The sequence below is a fragment of the Anabrus simplex genome, chromosome 2, assembly GCF_040414725.1.
Source record: "Anabrus simplex isolate iqAnaSimp1 chromosome 2, ASM4041472v1, whole genome shotgun sequence".
Classification (NCBI taxonomy): Eukaryota; Metazoa; Arthropoda; class Insecta; order Orthoptera; family Tettigoniidae; genus Anabrus; species Anabrus simplex.
The window spans coordinates 244,696,084-244,713,452 of record NC_090266.1 but is presented as its reverse complement, the minus strand read 5'-3'; the positions used below and the strand labels follow the sequence as shown (position 1 = coordinate 244,713,452).

Genomic DNA, 17,369 nt, shown 5'->3' with positions numbered 1-17,369 from the left:
ATTCCACGACTTTGCATTCCGTCTTTCATTAAGATGGAATCACTAATAACATTAATATTTGAAAATTAAATTTCAGGCCTTCTCCTAAACTACCATTTCTATCAGCGTGATTAAAATTATTTATGGCTTAGATTGTAGTGACTTATTCTCCGACTTTGCATACCGATTTTCATTAAATTCTCTCTAGCCGTTTTCTAGTGATGCGTGTACACACATACATACGACAGACAGACAGACAGACAGACAGACAGACAGACAGACAGACAGACAGACAGACAGACAGACAGACAGACAGACAGACAGACAGACAGACAGACAGACAGACAGACAGACAGACAGCAATTACAGAAAAGTAAAAAGTGCATTTCCTCGTTACTGTGGACATGACCGATACAGAAATACCATTCTTTTCAAATTCTGAGCAAAGTACAGACAAAACTCTTATTTTATATATATAGATATTACAATACTAAATTTGTGTTACTTAAGAAGGAGCAGTTTCAATTCCTGCCTGAAAGCCCAGTGACTATACAGTGCCCTGAGGGAAGTGTCAAAAATCTCTTCGGTGATACACTCGAAGAAAGTAAAAAAGTAACATGTAACCCTGGACAATAAATATAGATTTTTGCAAGTACGAACATTTGACAAAACTTGTTCTGTCTTCAAGTAGAGCTGTCAAAATGCACTCTGTCTCCTTCCAATTGTTGTGGACACTCTTTGCTTTATGATTTCTGAAGATTATTTAACAATACCACCTGAATGTGATGCTAAGATGGTCCCTTATGCAAATTCACTGCCGATCGCTTTTCCAGTACCGGTACGGTACAGTACTTCCTCAAATTACTGCAATGACGGGACGTTAACACAAGGATCCGTTAGTATGCTGTAGCTGACCTTTTGTGAGATACAGTTTCTTGAAAAAAATGTGCGTTCGAGGATTTAGCGTTGATGGGACTGAAATGTATGGACGGTTGATCCGGGAAATCGTTTCTTCGAGGAACGGATAGTGCAGGATTTTTACAACGTGATTTAATTAGAATGCTCGCGGGACCGCATAATTTGAATGAATAATATGGGAAAACGTAGTTTCCGGGAACGTATAATCGAGGTTCTACTGTATTTTAAAACAGCAAGTTGAATGACTTAAGTTTCTACGTTAGAGTTATGACTTTTTTCTGATCCCATCTTCCTGTGCCATAGATGGATGAACTTTTCACTCGTTGTTTTATGTCACACCAACACAATATTTAACAATCACAATCATCAATGATCTGCATTTAGGACTGTCACCCAAGTGGCAGATTCCTTATCAATTGTTTATATAGTCTTTTTCTTAATTGTTTTCAAAGAACTTAGAAATTTATTGAACATTTCTCTTGATAAATTATTCCAGCCTCTTACTCCTCATCCAATAAATGAATATTTGCCTCAATTTGTTCTCTTGAATTCCATCTTTACCTTCATATTATGATCTTCCCGACTTTTTAAAACTCCAATCAAGCTCATTCGTCTACTGATGTCATTCCATGCCATCTCTCTCTCGACAGATTTCAACATACCAATTAGTCTAGCAGCTCTTCTCCTTACTCCCAAGTATTCCCAGCCCAAACTTTGCAACATCTTTGTTATCTTCTATCGAAAATCACCGAGAACAAATTGTGCTGCTTTCCTTTGGATCTTTTCCAATTCTCATGTCAAGTACAGTTATCCCTCATTACAACACCATCATTTGTTGAGAGCATTTGTTGGCGCAGTTAAGAGGGTGGAATTAAAATTGAGGTCGCTATTTTAAAACAGCAAGTTGAATGACTTAAAAAAGTTTCTACATTAGAGTTATGACGTTTTTGTGATCCCATCTTCCTGTGCCATAGATGGATGAACTTTTCACAAGTTGTTTTACATCACACCGACACAGATAGACAGCATTTGCCTGGTGTGAAAATGGGAAACCATGGAAAACCATCTTCAGAGCTGTTGACAGTTGGGTTCAAACCCACTATCTTCCGGATGCAAGCTCACAGCTGTGTGCCCCAAGATCTTGAAGACCCTTAACTGCCTGTTCTGCAAACTGATTTGATCTAGGAATTTCCAATCTTGAAGGCTCTTGATTTCAATACCTTTCCACACTATTTAATGCATTTTCATGACCCAGCAGGGTGTAGTATAGCTTCTGATAATCATCTGCATTGTACATTTAAGAAAGAAATCTACAAATTTTGAGTAGCGAGGTTCTTCTTTCTAGTAAAAGAATAAATGACAAAGGAGCTAGTCTCAGGAATTCCATCTTGCATTATGTAAGACAGGTAATAAAATGACTTCTTCAGTTATTCAAGTGATTTACTACATTACACAATTATTTACAAAAGCACAAGCTTATATAGTTATAGTATATACTTTTAAAATTAGTGATTGTTCTGGAAATTTCTCGACACTTCTATTAAATTATAGAAAGTTCATTCCTGTCCTAGAAGGCTCCAGGGAGTTTTACAAACATCCAACTCTGTATAAAGTTCCAAAAATACTACATTAAAGAAGATGGTCTAATTATGTCTACACAAACTTCAATATAGCCTACGGCACCAGCATTTCCAACTAATATTATCTCAAATAGAACCAGGCCATATGAAATTTCTTCAAAATTCATAAGCATATAAATGAAAATCAATACTTATTAACTTCAAGAACCAACGACCATTACCATTGCTCAACTTTCCTCAAGTTTTTAACAACACGCCATTTGACAATTAAATGGAATGTGCTTTCTGATTTTTATCTTTATTGTAATATCTTTTAATATCAAGAACCAACCACCTTTGTCATAATCCTCAAATAATTGTCATGCTTTTAGACTCAAATATTAACACAAATATTGTTAAGTAATAGTATACTACACTTTATATTGTAATAGGTCCGACTCGTTGGCTGAATGGTCAGCGTACTGGCCTTCGGTTCAGAGGGTCCCGGGTTCGATTCCCGGCCGGGTCGGGGATTTTAACTTTAATTGGTTAATTCCAGTGGCCTGGGGGCTGGGTGTTTGTGCTGTCCCCAACATCCCTGCAACTCACACACCACACATAACACTATCCTCCACCACAATAACACGCAGTCACCTACACATGGCAGATGCCGCCCACCCTCATCGGAGGGTCTGCCTTAAAAGGGCTGCACTCGGCTAGTAATAGCCACATGAAATTAATTATTAATATTGTAATAGTTGTTTAACGATCTCCAATCCATTTTACAAGACATAGTTTTTAACAGTATTCATAAGTCATTTTCAATCAGGTACCTGATCTATTCTTAAGGTAAAAAATATGGCTGATGATGCCTACTATTGATAGGCGAAACATGTACCATCCAATGTATTAATTTTATGTTAAGAACTTTGATAAGGACGAAGTCCTAATTTTTAATATTGTATTGTATTGTATTGAATAGGTGGGTGAACAATAAAAACATACTAGTGTTATTTAATACAAATACTTTTAATACGGACCCAAAAATGAATTTTATCACATGTAATATCTTATTCCTATACTCAATTCCCCATTACAGTCTCCCTCCATCCACCCATTTAAAATATATAAATATTCTAGTGAACATAACTCCAGCAGCCTTTCCCCATAACTTTTTAAACTATTTTAACTTTTTAAACCTTTATCTTTACTCCTCCTTCAGCACCCCCTAACTTCCTTAACCTCTCTCCCACAGTCCGGTACTCTATTGCTAACTCCTGCATTCCAATCCCCCATTAAAATCATCCCATCTTCTTCATACAACCCTTTAATCATATTTATTTCCTCAAGCAAGTCCCCCAAAAAATATTTATTCACATATACTGAGTCTTTTGGATGATTGTATAGGAGGGCCAAACAAATTGCCTCATGATCCCCTCTTCCCATTTTTATTCTCAACCATACCAATCCATCTACCTCACTCTGGATTCTCTCCACTCTCTCGGACACCTCGTTTCTTATTAATACTAGTATTCCCTCTGGGTTCCTCCCCATCTTCCCTATTTTTTTCTTATCACATTTACTACTCTATATCCATACCATTTAATTTCTACTCCTTGCCCAAACCAAGACTCCACTAAAGCAATTATCTGGAATTTTTTTACTAATTCCACACTCTATTCCCCAACTTCCCCACTAACCCCTAAATGTTAAGCATCCTTATCGATATATATATATATATAGTTATTCATTTCCCCCCCTCTCTGCTTATGTGTTTCTCTACTGCGTGCTTTGCTTCTCATAATTCTCCCTTGTGAGCCTTCCTCAGCCCTATCATCTTCCTTGTCTTTCTTGTCCCCACCCTCCTTCCCACTCTCCGAGCCGGCACCCTTTCTACCGCCTCGTAAATCTTTCATATCGATCTTCCGTTATTCATCGCCTGCCTTCTCTCCACACTCCTATCTGTATTCCCCTTCATATGGGATGCTGGGTCACTTCCCTGTCTAATTATGTCTCTCCCTTCTACTTCACCTCCTATTTTCTCCTCACTCTGGTCCGCTTGTGTCTCTTTTCTCGTTTCATGAACACCTGTACTGCTTTGACTCACCAAATTGTCTGCATTCACCACCAGCTGACTGCTGACACTGCCGTCTCTTCTGTCTCCTCCATCTCCCCTGTTGACGTCTTTTGTTCGGTTCCTGCTACTCCCCTCTTCCCCGCCCATTTCCAGCTTCTGCAGTCTCTCCGGGGTCCAAGTCCATGACCATTTCCTATCTGCTGTCACCAGACATTTCCCTACTATCTTCGCTCGTAAGCCCTGTGTTCTCGCCTTCCACATGTCACTTTAAAATTTCTGCTTCCTCTCTCCCTTGTCTATATCTGCCTTCAAATACACTAGTGTCCAAAAGTTGAGCGTAAGTACGAGTAAGCAGGGCAACAGGAAATAGACAGCAAATCGCACGACATTTGGACCCACCAACCTTACGTGTTCGCTCTGTATAGGAAAGGAGTGTTCCCTGCTTTGACTAGCGGCGTAACCGCAAAGTAAAAACAGCCAGTGCCTGCACCCCATATTCCCTCAGTCATGTTTGCCCTGTTATAGCGTGCAGAGTATAGCCTCGTGGTGAACGTGACAACATAATGGCACAACAACGCCATTTGGACACCAGTTTGCAGGGCAGAATACTCGGCCGCATGCAAGCAGGCCAGACACAGACCGAAGTTGCTGTATCCTTGAATGTGCTACAAAGTGTCATTTCCAGGCTTTGGAGATGATTTCGAAACACAGGACGTGTTAGCTGTAGGCCAGTACCAGGTCGAACAAGGGTAACCACCCCACAGCAGGACCGATATCTGGCCTTAACCACCCGACGAAGTCGGAGTGCACCTGCAAGACAATTGTCGCCGGAGCTTGCAGCTGTCTCAGCGGTTGCTGTTTCCCAGCAAACTGTGTACCGGAAGCTCAGAACAGGAGGGTTGTTTGCCCGACGTCCAGTGGTGTGCATCCCGCTCACTTCAGCACAGAGACGGGCCCGTTTACTGTGGAGCCGCCAACATCGAAACTGGACCATGAATGAATGGAGGCATGCGCTCTTCACAGATGAACCCTGCTTCAGTTTGCAGAACGATTCCCGTCGCACATTAATCTGGAGAGAACCGGGTAGCTGATACAACCACAGGAACATCGTGGAACGGGACCAGTATGGTGGTGGTGGCGTCATGGTGTGGAGCGGCATCATGTTGAATGGCCATACGGACCTACACATCTTCATGGGTGGTCCGAGGAACACTGTTAACGCTCAGAGATACAGGGATGAGGTACCGAGACCACATGTTCCAACTCTTCAGAGGTGCGGTTGGTCCAGACTTCCTCTTAATGGACGATAATGCCCAACCGCACCACACTGCTCTGGTGGATGAATTTCTGGCTGGGGAAGACATTCATCGCATGGACTGCCCAGCGAGGTCTGCGGATCTGAATCCTATAGAACATGCCTGGGATGCACTGGGGAGACGAATTGCATCCCGTCAGCCTCCACCAAGGACCCTACAAGACCTTCGCATTGCCCTTTCGGAGGAATGGGATCGACTGTCACAAGAGCTCTTGGACCACCTGATAGAGATCATGCCACGTTGCTATGAAGCATGTGTGGCCGTTAGGGGTAACCATACACCCTATTAACAGCATATTTTGTTGTGGAAGACATTGCCAAGTTTTGTTAGTTGTTGTCAGAGGTGCACCTTAGCTATCAGAACCTTTCTGACACTGTTTATTTTGGACAAGATGTGTGACAGATGGCGTTTATTTATTTATTTATTAATTTATTTATTTATTTATTTATTTATTTATTTATTCTCGAAGCACAAGATACAGCTACACTGAGCAAATTTCACTTGCACTGTCAACAGACTATTTAACAAACGTAAACTTTCATAATAAAATATAACAAGATCAGGTACACAGCCTGCTAATAACAACTGTCCAAATCGAAAACCATGAGAAAGTCCATGTTCATAGCCAAGTCGTCGTGGGTCAAGATGGCGGTATGAAGGTGTTTGATTCAGCTTCCATTTGTTCAGCAATCCGTCTGACATTCCTGTCAGGCGGTATGGCCTCGTTTAGTGATTATGCTTAACTTTTGGACACTAAGTGTATATTAGTGTGTAGCTATTTGCTTTACATCGCACCGACACAGATAAGTGTATATGATTGAACCTTTCAAATTCTCTGCATTTCTTATTAATATATCCACCATCAAGGTTGAAGTAAGTCTCATTTTCACCGGCCTATTTCCATTGTTCCTTTCTACTCTGTACAAATCATCAATGTCCACTTTGGAGAAGTTCATTTTCATCTTAATTGCAATTATATCAACCACTTACAGCACCAACTCCATTTTCAATTCTTTCTTATCGTCTGGTACTCCATACACAAAAACATTGTCCTTGTTGACTCCTGCATCGCCAGCCTTGTTCCTTTCTTTATTTCTGCCAATTCCTCTTCCAATGCACCCACCTTTTCTTTCAAACCTCCCACTTCCTCTTCTAAGTCCGCTATCTTATCATTTACATCACCAATTTCTTCTTTTATAAAAAATGTTTAGGTCCTTCATCTCTCTTATTTGTGTGGATCACTGCTCCTGCAGCATTTCTTTAATCTCTTCTCCCTTACTTGCTTCCTTCACCACTCCCTTTATTTCTTCCAACTCCTCCCACTCAAATGGTCCCGAATTTGGACCTGAGTTCTTCTCTATTCCTCCCACAACCAGCAATGCTCCTATCACCACTGCATACAACATGATTTCTAGCAGCCCCTTTGTGCTGCTTTCATCTCTCCTCCTTCCACTCCACAGTTTCTCCAGCACCACCTTGCTCTTTCCCAACATCCTATTCTCATCCTGTACTGCTGCGCCGTTATTCCCATCACTCAATCCTCGTTTCCTCTGACACGTCTGCACTCTATGCTCTCTCAGTCATGAATGCTGTACAGCATTTGCAAGCCATAGATTATAAAATACTGCGAAAAACACGTTTCTATCAATTTCGATGTGATGAGACTATACAAAATGGCGGTGAATTGACATGTCTGTGATTGATCCTAACCTACCACATTTTCAATGATACCATGACCACCCCTTTCTATCAAAAGAAAATGGCCTCCTGTACCAATCAGGTGTGCAATTCTCTACAGACACCTAAAGGAGTGGCTGTGGTTTGTACAGTACAGTAACATTTAGTAAAAATGACTGGAGTACTGGACTCCGCTCTACTTAAAATGGTACAGTTTTTTTAAGATGGGCCTCACTTGCTTCCTCTTGTACCATTTTTGCATTGTGCGGGGAAGTCTTTACCGGGCTAACCATGCAGAAAATTGGTGTAAGATGTTGCACTAGATAGGACTAAAGAGACATTTAATTCCTAGCGGGTTGCATATGTTCAGGAAAAAATAGGGGCAGATGTACCACCAGTATAGTATATAAGAACCAGTACAGTATATAAGAAAACAAATAACCAATGATACAGCTCTATGGGACAACCCTCTTAATAATTACAGGATCAGGTAACATTTCAACTACCCTAATTCTCTGAGTTCTATTTTCTAGAAATGTAGCCCCTCATTCCACCACTCTGTCTAGTCCAATAGCCCACATTTTCATCAGTGACCTCCAATGATCTACCCTATCCAAAGCCTTCAATAGGTCAATAGCGATAGAGCCAATTTGACCTCCTGAATCTAAACTATCAGCTATATCTTGCTGGAATCCTACGAGTTGAGCCTCACTAGAATAACCTTTCCTGAACCCGCACTGCCATCTATCAAACCAGGTGGTAACTTTGCAAATGTGTCTAATACAATCAGAAAGAACTGAAGATAAAAGGAGAAAAAGATAGTATACAATGCTCACAGGGGGGGCCAATGACTTTGATGTCTGGCCCCTTAAAATGACAATCATCATCATCATCATCATAGCTCACAAAAGAAAGTCTAGATGACAATGGATACAGCCTAGAAGAATTTCCCTTTGTTTCATTTTACTGAAAGCAAGAAATTCCTATACTTCTGTACCAGCAGCTACACTGTTCAAGTTAAAATACGTCATTTCTGGCAATGCACAAATTTAAACCAGGTGGTTTTGTAGCCAGATGTACATTTTATGAATGGGTAACCATTTACGGGCATACAAAAGTTCTGAAAAACCTATTCAGCTCTACAAGAAACCCATTCATGACCATAAAACAGGTGTATGGTGTGTAGTTACTGGTTAGAGAATAAGCTCATTTCTTTACAAAACAATAGTGACATATGTACAAATAATTTTGCACCCCTTTACTGATCAATGAACTGTAGATGAATATAACACTATATGTTTCCTGAAAGACTCTGCAACTGCATATACAGCCAATGTATCTTAGCAGAAAATTCACAAAATGTTCAACAACAGAATTCATCATTAACAATATATTCCCCAACCTATACTTATTACATCCAGGGTACAATGAAAGATAAAATGCATACCTTAGATCAGCAATGGTAATTTGTGGTGAAATCAGACTGATGAACCAAAATCCATGTTCACAGCCTTCGTAATCAAACAAAATGTGACAAAATAATATTATCCATATATATAAAATGAGAGTTTTGTCTGTACATTGCTCAGAATTTGAAAAGAATGGTATTTCTGTATTGGTCGTAACAAGGTAATGCATTTTTTACTTTTCCGTAATTTCTATCTGTCCGTATGTACACGCATCACGAGAAAACGGCTGAAGAGAATTTAATGAAAATCGGTATGTAAAGTCGGGTGATGAACCACTACAATCTAGGCTATACACTATTTTTTTCACACTGAGTGAAATGATAGTTTAGGGAAAGGCCTGAAATGTAATTCTCAAATAAGTTATTTATGTTATTAGTGGTCGTATCGATAAATACTACCTAACTAACATAACTTTAGTTATGTCATAAGTTAGTAGTAGTTATGTTAGAAGTTATTAAATTTCCAATCAATTATGTTTTATACATAGTTACCGTACCGCATATAATCACAGAGATATTCATAAAAATGGATTTTTGTCACTAAGTCCATATCAGCGCCGAGTCACGAGAAAATGGGTAAACAGAATTTAGTGAAAATAGGTGTGTAAAGTCTGAGAATAAGGAACTACAGTTTACGATATAAATAATTTTGTAAGGCCCTAATATCACAGAATCGAAAGAAAACTAATGTGAAGGCCTGCAATATAGAAAGCTCATAAACTTTATCAACAATAACATTACACTGACCATTGTTTGTTGTGATGTGCTTTTTGTCTTCTGTTTCCACTCATCCCCGATAGATAGTATTACTGCTGCGTACCGAGGTTTTTTTAAATTGCTTTACGTCGCACTGACACAGGTAGGTCTTACAGCGATGATGCGATAAGAAAGGAATAGGGGTGTGAAGAAAGCAGCCTAGGCTTTAATTAAGGTACAGCCTGGTGTGACTGGTGTGAAAATGGGAAACCATGGAACACCATCTTCAGGGATGCCGGCAGTGGGGTTCAAATCCACTATTTCCCGGATGCAAGCTCGCAGCTGTGTGCCTCTAAACACACGGCCAACTCGCCTGGTCATACCGAGTGTAACAGCCTGCCTGTATATTGGCGAGAAGTAGCTGGGGAGTTAGATAACTTTCTTCCTTAGCATGCCATTCCTCTGGTTCATACATTTTCTGATATTACTGGTACGTAACACACTGGTTCATCATATCATTCGAGCTATTCAGTCCCTACTCTGAGGCACTGATTGGAGGAGTGTTCACGGCAGTCTGCGACCTGGTTATTCCAGCTCTGGAACATGGGACTGTTAGATCGGCACCGTAGTACTGTTCGTTAAAAATGTGAAAGTATGCGGTTTTTCCTTTGATCGAGTATATTTTTATTTAAATTTTTTTTTTTTTTTGCTAGGGGCTTTACGTCGCACCGACACAGATAGGTCTTATGGCGACGATGGGATAGGAAAGGCCTAGGAGTTGGAAGGAAGCGGCCGTGGCCTTAATTAAGGTACAGCCCCAGCATTTGTCTGGTGTGAAAATGGGAAACCACGGAAAACCATTTTCAGGGCTGCCGATAGTGGGATTCGAACCTACTATCTCCCGGATGCAAGCTCACAGCTGTGCGCCTCTACGCGCAAGGCCAACTCACCCGGTGATCGAGTATTTTATATGATAACATTGCTTTCAATCGCTACATTCCTACTGACGTTTTTGTAATGACCTATGTTAAATTCAGTTAGGAAAACCACCAATTCAGTCTTTCTGAGAATCCTGTAGCAAAGCACGGGTACATCAGCTATATTTTTATAATAACAACACTTTGCATTCAGGTGCATATATTCACACTTCTCAGCAAAAACAAAACGAAACACTATGACATGAGATGGGCCATGTGTCAGTTTATTTATGTTTGGAGAAGGGTTTGTGATGCAGTCAACAGCACGGAGTTACACAGGTTAAAGTCCGTTAAACTTGCATGTTGATAGGACTTGCTAACTGCTTGCATACATAGGTGGAAACAAACATTTAAAGAATTTCAGCAGCTTGCCTGTACAGTCGAGAATATTGCTGTTGAGGAAGTATTTTAAAAAAATTGCACACATTTTGGGATTGCAGAAATATATCTGTGAGAGGGATGTTGCACTGCAGATCAATAAGTTCAAGCTGGAAGTAATGTGGAACATTCTCTGCCAAAAGCAAAAAAAAATATCTGATAATTAAATCAAAGTCGGTCTTGAGCCCTTCAAAGTCTTGCAACTTCTTTTGAAAACTCCTTCCATAGTGCCTGGCAAGGTAGCTGTGCCACCATTGTGTGGCCTTTCCCTTCTACTCTCCCCTCGACACCACGCCATCTCTGCACATGACGTGCAAGACACGAGCGCTGTCTTGCCAGGCCTGCCTTAAGACAAACTGAAGAAACACAATTATCAAATTTTTTTTTAATTTGTCCAACCGAGAAGAGTAACAACAGATGCCGAAAATGTTGAAAATTAAGACAGATTTACCTCTTGTGTGATATGGGTATGACTTTATAAGTGAAAATTAATAGTATTTTATTGGACAGTTTTCAGTATTACGAGTTAAACCATCAACTCTTGTCGTTCATAAACACAGTTCACGTATAATCTGCTCCTCTTGTACACAGAACATTCTGGATAACCACCAGTGCCCTTAAATAAATGGTCCAGTTGCTCCATACGATCTTGAATGCCATAGAATCAATCTTAACAGCAGCAGCCTGCACATGTGTTATATAATGAAATGCAGTAGTTATTGCCTCGCAAAGCTACTCACTGCATGTACAATTACACACAACCTGCATGCAGACCTCACAAATTATCAACATGAGTGATACTCATACAACTGAATACCTTGTTACATTGTCATTTCAATCATGATGAATATTTTGCTTAAAAACATGCAATTCTAAATCTGAACTATATTTTAGATAATTGAAAGCAATGATCGTGCATGAGTCACTGATAACTTTTCCAGGCCATTAAAATATTAGCAGTGATGTGTTACAATTATTTCTGATCATTAGTTTTATGCAGGAAGTAAATCTACAGTCACAGTAACTTTCCATTTCAATTCTACATGAATTACTACCAAACATTTAATTTTGAAAAGTGTAGTAGGGTTAGAAAACTTATCTTCAAATTTGTACGGTTCTTAAAAGGAAGCCAATAAAACATCTAAATTTCCGAAGCTTTCTGGAGCTATATATTGCATTGCATCAATAGCATGCCATTTATGTGGTGTGCAGTGAAATACATTACATAATTCATGCTGTCTGAAGATATGAATGTAAAAATACCTTAAAATTCCATTTCTGTAACAAGGAAAGTTGAATAGCAGTTATTAAATTCCAGGTTGGAAGAAAAGTTATCAAATAATTCAACATACTTAATCTAAATGATGTTACTAATATAGGTCTCACCTTTGGATTCACTTTATCGCCATCATCGTCATCATTCACAGAAAATGTATGTGATCTCGAAATCATTGGACTTTCCATGACAAACCTCTGCTCATGAGCAACAGTAGATTCATGGGGCATCTGTTAAAAAAGAAAAAATCATATTCAAGAAGAAATAATGCTTATAAAAATGGCATTTTTGTATACACTGTTAAGTCATTATTTTATCAGAAGTGAGTTTCTTGAAGTTATTGATGTTTGTATGGAAACATAGGTGCCAAGTTCACCTAAACTGGTGAATGTTTAATGTCATCTGGATGACTATCTATATTTTATTTTCATCAGAAATGTGATGTGTGAAGAGTCACAATATGAAATAAAATACAGTTTTTTAAGTGAGTACCATTTGGATAAAGAAGAAAGTAATGCAGTTTTTTAACCAATTCTTTTGGTACATGTAAACCTGTACCTGAAACTACTTCTCAATGTAAGTTCCAAGCAAATTAAGGCACCTGAAACCAGCTTCTGAAATCCAATCTCATAGAAATCTACCGCCTGACGTGCCAGCCATTTCAGCACGGTCATTTTTAGTTAATCATCATCATCGTGGCGCTGACCTCCTAAATGCTTTTCCAAGTGCATGAACAAGTGGCAGTCACTAGGCGCTAGGTCAGGACTATATGGAGGATGATCAAGTTGTTTCCAACCAAATGAAGCTATAAGGTCTCGGGTTCGATTAGCCGTGTGAGGTCACGCATTGTCGTGAAGCAAAAGAATCCCCCTTGTGAGCACGCCACGCTGTTTGTTTTGGATTGCACAACGGAGTTTATGTAACGTCACACAATAAGTCTCGGCATTTATTGTATTACCCACAAGCAACACACCCTGCCTATCCCAAAACACAGTGTACATGAGTTTGCGAGCTGAAATGGTTTGCTTGCACTTCACTTTCTTGGGTGATGTTGAGCGTCTCCATTCAATGGATTACTGTTTTGATTCTGGCATAACATAAGCCATCCACATTTCATCGCTGGTGACAATTCGGCTCAGGAACACATCACCTCTGTTACTCTACCACTCAAGAAAAGTCAAAGCACTTCCTAGTGCTTGGTTTTGTGCACCTCTGTCAGGATCCTTGGTACCCGGCATGAGAACAACTTCCGATAATCTAAGCATCCTAAGACACTTTCATAAAGAACACTCCTTGAAATTTCAGGCAGCTCATAACTTGATGATGAAATCATAAAGCGTCTGTTTTCTCGAGCCTTTGCATCAACTTTTTGCACCAAGTCTTCAGTAATGCAGTAATGACCGATGATCACCCACTACACTTCTCACCGCGGACATTAGTATGGCCTTCTTTAAATGCTCTAACCCATATTCTTACCATTCCTTCACTCATAGTGTGTTCTCCATGCATTTCACTAATCTGCCAATGAATTTCAACAGCTTTCACATCTTTTGCATTTTGAAAACGAATCACAGAGTGTACTTCACACTCGGTGGGACCATTAACTGTCAGAGGCATTTTCAATATGCACAAACAAATGTAAATATGGCAAATGCTTCTGTAATGGTATTTGTGACTAGCCTACAGATGTACGTACTGAACGAGCATGCTCTAAATGACAACCAAAACACTGCAGCGGCCATATTTAAAAACAGTACTTACTTAAAAAACATGCCCCGAACTACTTAAAACAGAAAATCAAACAAAACAAAGCAAAAAAAAAAATACATATCCCACATCATTCCATCAATTAATAGATCAACGAACCAAGCCTCTCCAATTTCTATCTCCTGCTCAAATCTATCCCAGTCCCGTTTTCTATTTTAAATATCTTCTCATAACATGTCTTTATATCTCAACAGCAATCATCCCCTGGATCACCAATCTTCAAGCTGCAGTAAATGTACTCTCCTAGTTACTCTTTCTGCATTCATTCTTCATTTGTGCCGTAACATGCCAATCCCTATAAGTTTATTCTATCCTGCAGTTTGTCAACTTCAACCAAGTGTCTCACATTTTTGTACCTTACTCTATCTCAGCTCTTCTTGCCTATCATACTTCTGACAAATCTTATTTCAGCTGCCTGGGAGTCCTGCTCACATTTTCCTTCATGATCCATGTTTCACACCCAGAGGCAAAAATCAGTGTGAAGTAAGTTTGGTAGATGGTTTGTCTGAATTTTAGTGACACCTTTCTGTTTCATGCAAGATCTCTTACTACTCTATAAAAGTTTACCCAGCTCGGATTATGTCGGTACAGTGGCATGTGTATTAAAATTGAATTGAGAAGCTGTGTCCCAGTAGTATGAATTTCTCATAAAACTATTGGTGCCATAACTTACAGTCGCCAGATTTGAAGTCACATAAATCTGCAAGCTTGCTTGCTTGCTTAATCTTCTCAGCTTAACAGGAAGTTTCTGGTCATCGTAAGCCCTCCTCAACATTCTGCAGAGTTTCTAGTGATCACAATAAAAGTCAATAATGGCAACAAAAAATCCCATGTTATTGGTTTTTCAATCCATTAACCACTTTTACAGATTATGAAGATTCCAAAGTACTAGAAATTTTGTCCCACAGGAGTTCTTTGATGTGCCAGTATACAGTAAAACCTCGTTAATTCGAAGTCGTTGGGACTAAAAAATCGGACTTCGAATTACGTGATTTCGAATTAACCGCCAATCCGCAATTCAGAAGTACCAACCCTTGCCGCGTTATAAAATATTCTAAGGCCCGTTACTGCATGCATTTAACCTTGATTCACAGTTTATACCTTTCAAATGCCATGAAAAACAGAACTATTTCCAAAATGTATCCAAGAAGGTGCATTTACAGTACTCAAATAATACACAAGGATATCTCACTGATAAACATAACCTCACGCAACGGAAGAAAGAAAAAAAAAAAAAAAGCACGATTCAAAGACGAGGAGAAATCTATGCTCGCTCCCATGTGCAAGTGCTTTATTAATTGGATTACTATACTGTATGCATTTTAGATGCCGTGTATTTACACAGAAAGTACCCGATGCCCTTAAAATCGAACTTTCCTATGACTCTATCCTTGTACGATTTCCTGCCGTGGCACTTCTCTCGTACTTCAGAAATGTAAACACTTGCCGCGTCACAAAGTATTCTAAGACCCATTAATACATACAATCACCTCGATTCACAGTTTAAACCTTCCTAATGCCATGGAAAAAACTATTTCTGAAATGTATCCAACAAGGTGCATTTACAATGTTCAAATAATGCACTTGGATAAATCACTGACAAACATAACCTCACGCAACGAAAGAAAAAAAAAATCGCACAATTCAAAGACGAGGATAAATTATGCCGGTTCCCCTGTGCAAATGCATTATTTTTTGGATTTCTTTACTGTTTGCATTTTTATTATACATGCTTTGTACTGGCATGGAAAGTGCCCGACGCTCTTAAAACATTGTGGCTTATTGAAGTTTCCTATGACGAGGGGATAAAGTATCTCGCTTCCATATGCACTGCAACGCACTACTATGACCCCCATCCCTCACACTACAATTTCCCGGCTGGCAATTTCTCCTTTAAAACCATAACCGTTTGGGCTCGCATTAAAATAAAACAATGCAGTTTCACCGGCAATGTCAATATTGTTCGGTGCCTACGAATTTATTATATTTGCCACGTTTTTTCTTCAACTGTCAGCATCGCTAGTGTTCATGGATTCTGTTTTCCCGCACACTGCATGTTGCGTGATATTACGGCGTTCCTTAAAAGGTTGAACACAAAAGAATTCCGATTTCATTCAACTTAGCAATCATGAAGCGCACTGTAGACCCACCGAAGTGAGTGTAAGTGCAGAAAGCAACCCCTCCACGTTCCGGAACGCGCGTTCTATTATGACGCGGAGCGGATACATTTTGAGTTGAAATTACTCTGTAACATACTATTGTTTTAAAATGTAAAGGCAGTTTCGAATTAAAAGTCTGAATTTCAGTAATGGGGCCGACATTGTACTTCGAATTACGAATTATCCGTATTTCGAATTAAACAATTGAAATGACATGCAAAACTGAATCTCATGTTTCCGGGAACGAGAGCTTCTTCGAATTAGGCGGGATTTTGAATTAACCGATTTTGAATTATCGAGGTTCTACTGTATCTACCAACACAAGACTGGCATATCTGAGCACCTTTCAATACCACCGAAATGAGCCAGAATTGAACCCAGCCGCTTGGGCTCAGAAAGCCAATTCTCTACCATCTGAGCCGCTAACCCCTCCTCAATCCTTTTTCCCAACTTTTCCGCACAGTTATTTAAGGATTCTTAGTATGTAGTGCACGACATATATACTCTTTATTATTAAAAATACGTATTATTCAGCTAATAATTAATCTCAAAGACTTCCACCAAACAACAAATACAGTGGTTCCTTCACAGTATATACTGAAGGTTGTTAGCTTGCTTATCACACAGTCCAGGTTATATTGCCCAGGTCTTAACATCTTTGTATTGTCACTTATCATTAAATATCTTTGAATTCCAGTCAGTGAGCACTGATCATTCTGTTAAAACACTTCTGTATCACAAATACATTTTTATTCCAAAAATGTTGCAAGCTTTTTAATTCAATGCAGTATCCAAGTGCCACAAACTTCTCTCTTAAGAACCATCTGAATAACGCATTTCTATGTTTTTTCTTACTAATCAGATATAATTCAAATCACATATGCTATACAACCACATCATACAAAACTATCTTTCTTACTGTAATGTTGTCTGGCTACTTGATTGAATGATCAGCGTACGTACATTTTTACCCTACATTCTGTAATTTGCGTACTTCATATATATATATATATATATATATATTTTTTTTTAGTATCATCCTCAGTAATAGAGAGGAATTCATGAATCTGTTCCTGATTTAGATGAAAGTGACTTTACCGGGCGAGTTGGCCATGCGCATAG

At 39.3% G+C, this 17,369-nt stretch overlaps 1 protein-coding gene across 5 annotated transcripts in view; it reads right to left on the bottom strand.

Annotated features, from left to right (window-relative positions):
• The window catches only part of Nt5b (5' nucleotidase B), a 744,444-nt gene that overhangs the window by 63,454 nt on the left and 663,621 nt on the right, over positions 1-17,369 (bottom strand). For all 5 annotated transcript variants that reach the window (XM_067140537.2, XM_068226141.1, XM_068226140.1 and 2 more), the window contains one exon: positions 12,432-12,551. In XM_067140537.2, the coding sequence (XP_066996638.1) occupies positions 12,432-12,551 (120 nt within the window). The remainder of the gene's footprint in view (positions 1-12,431; positions 12,552-17,369) is intronic.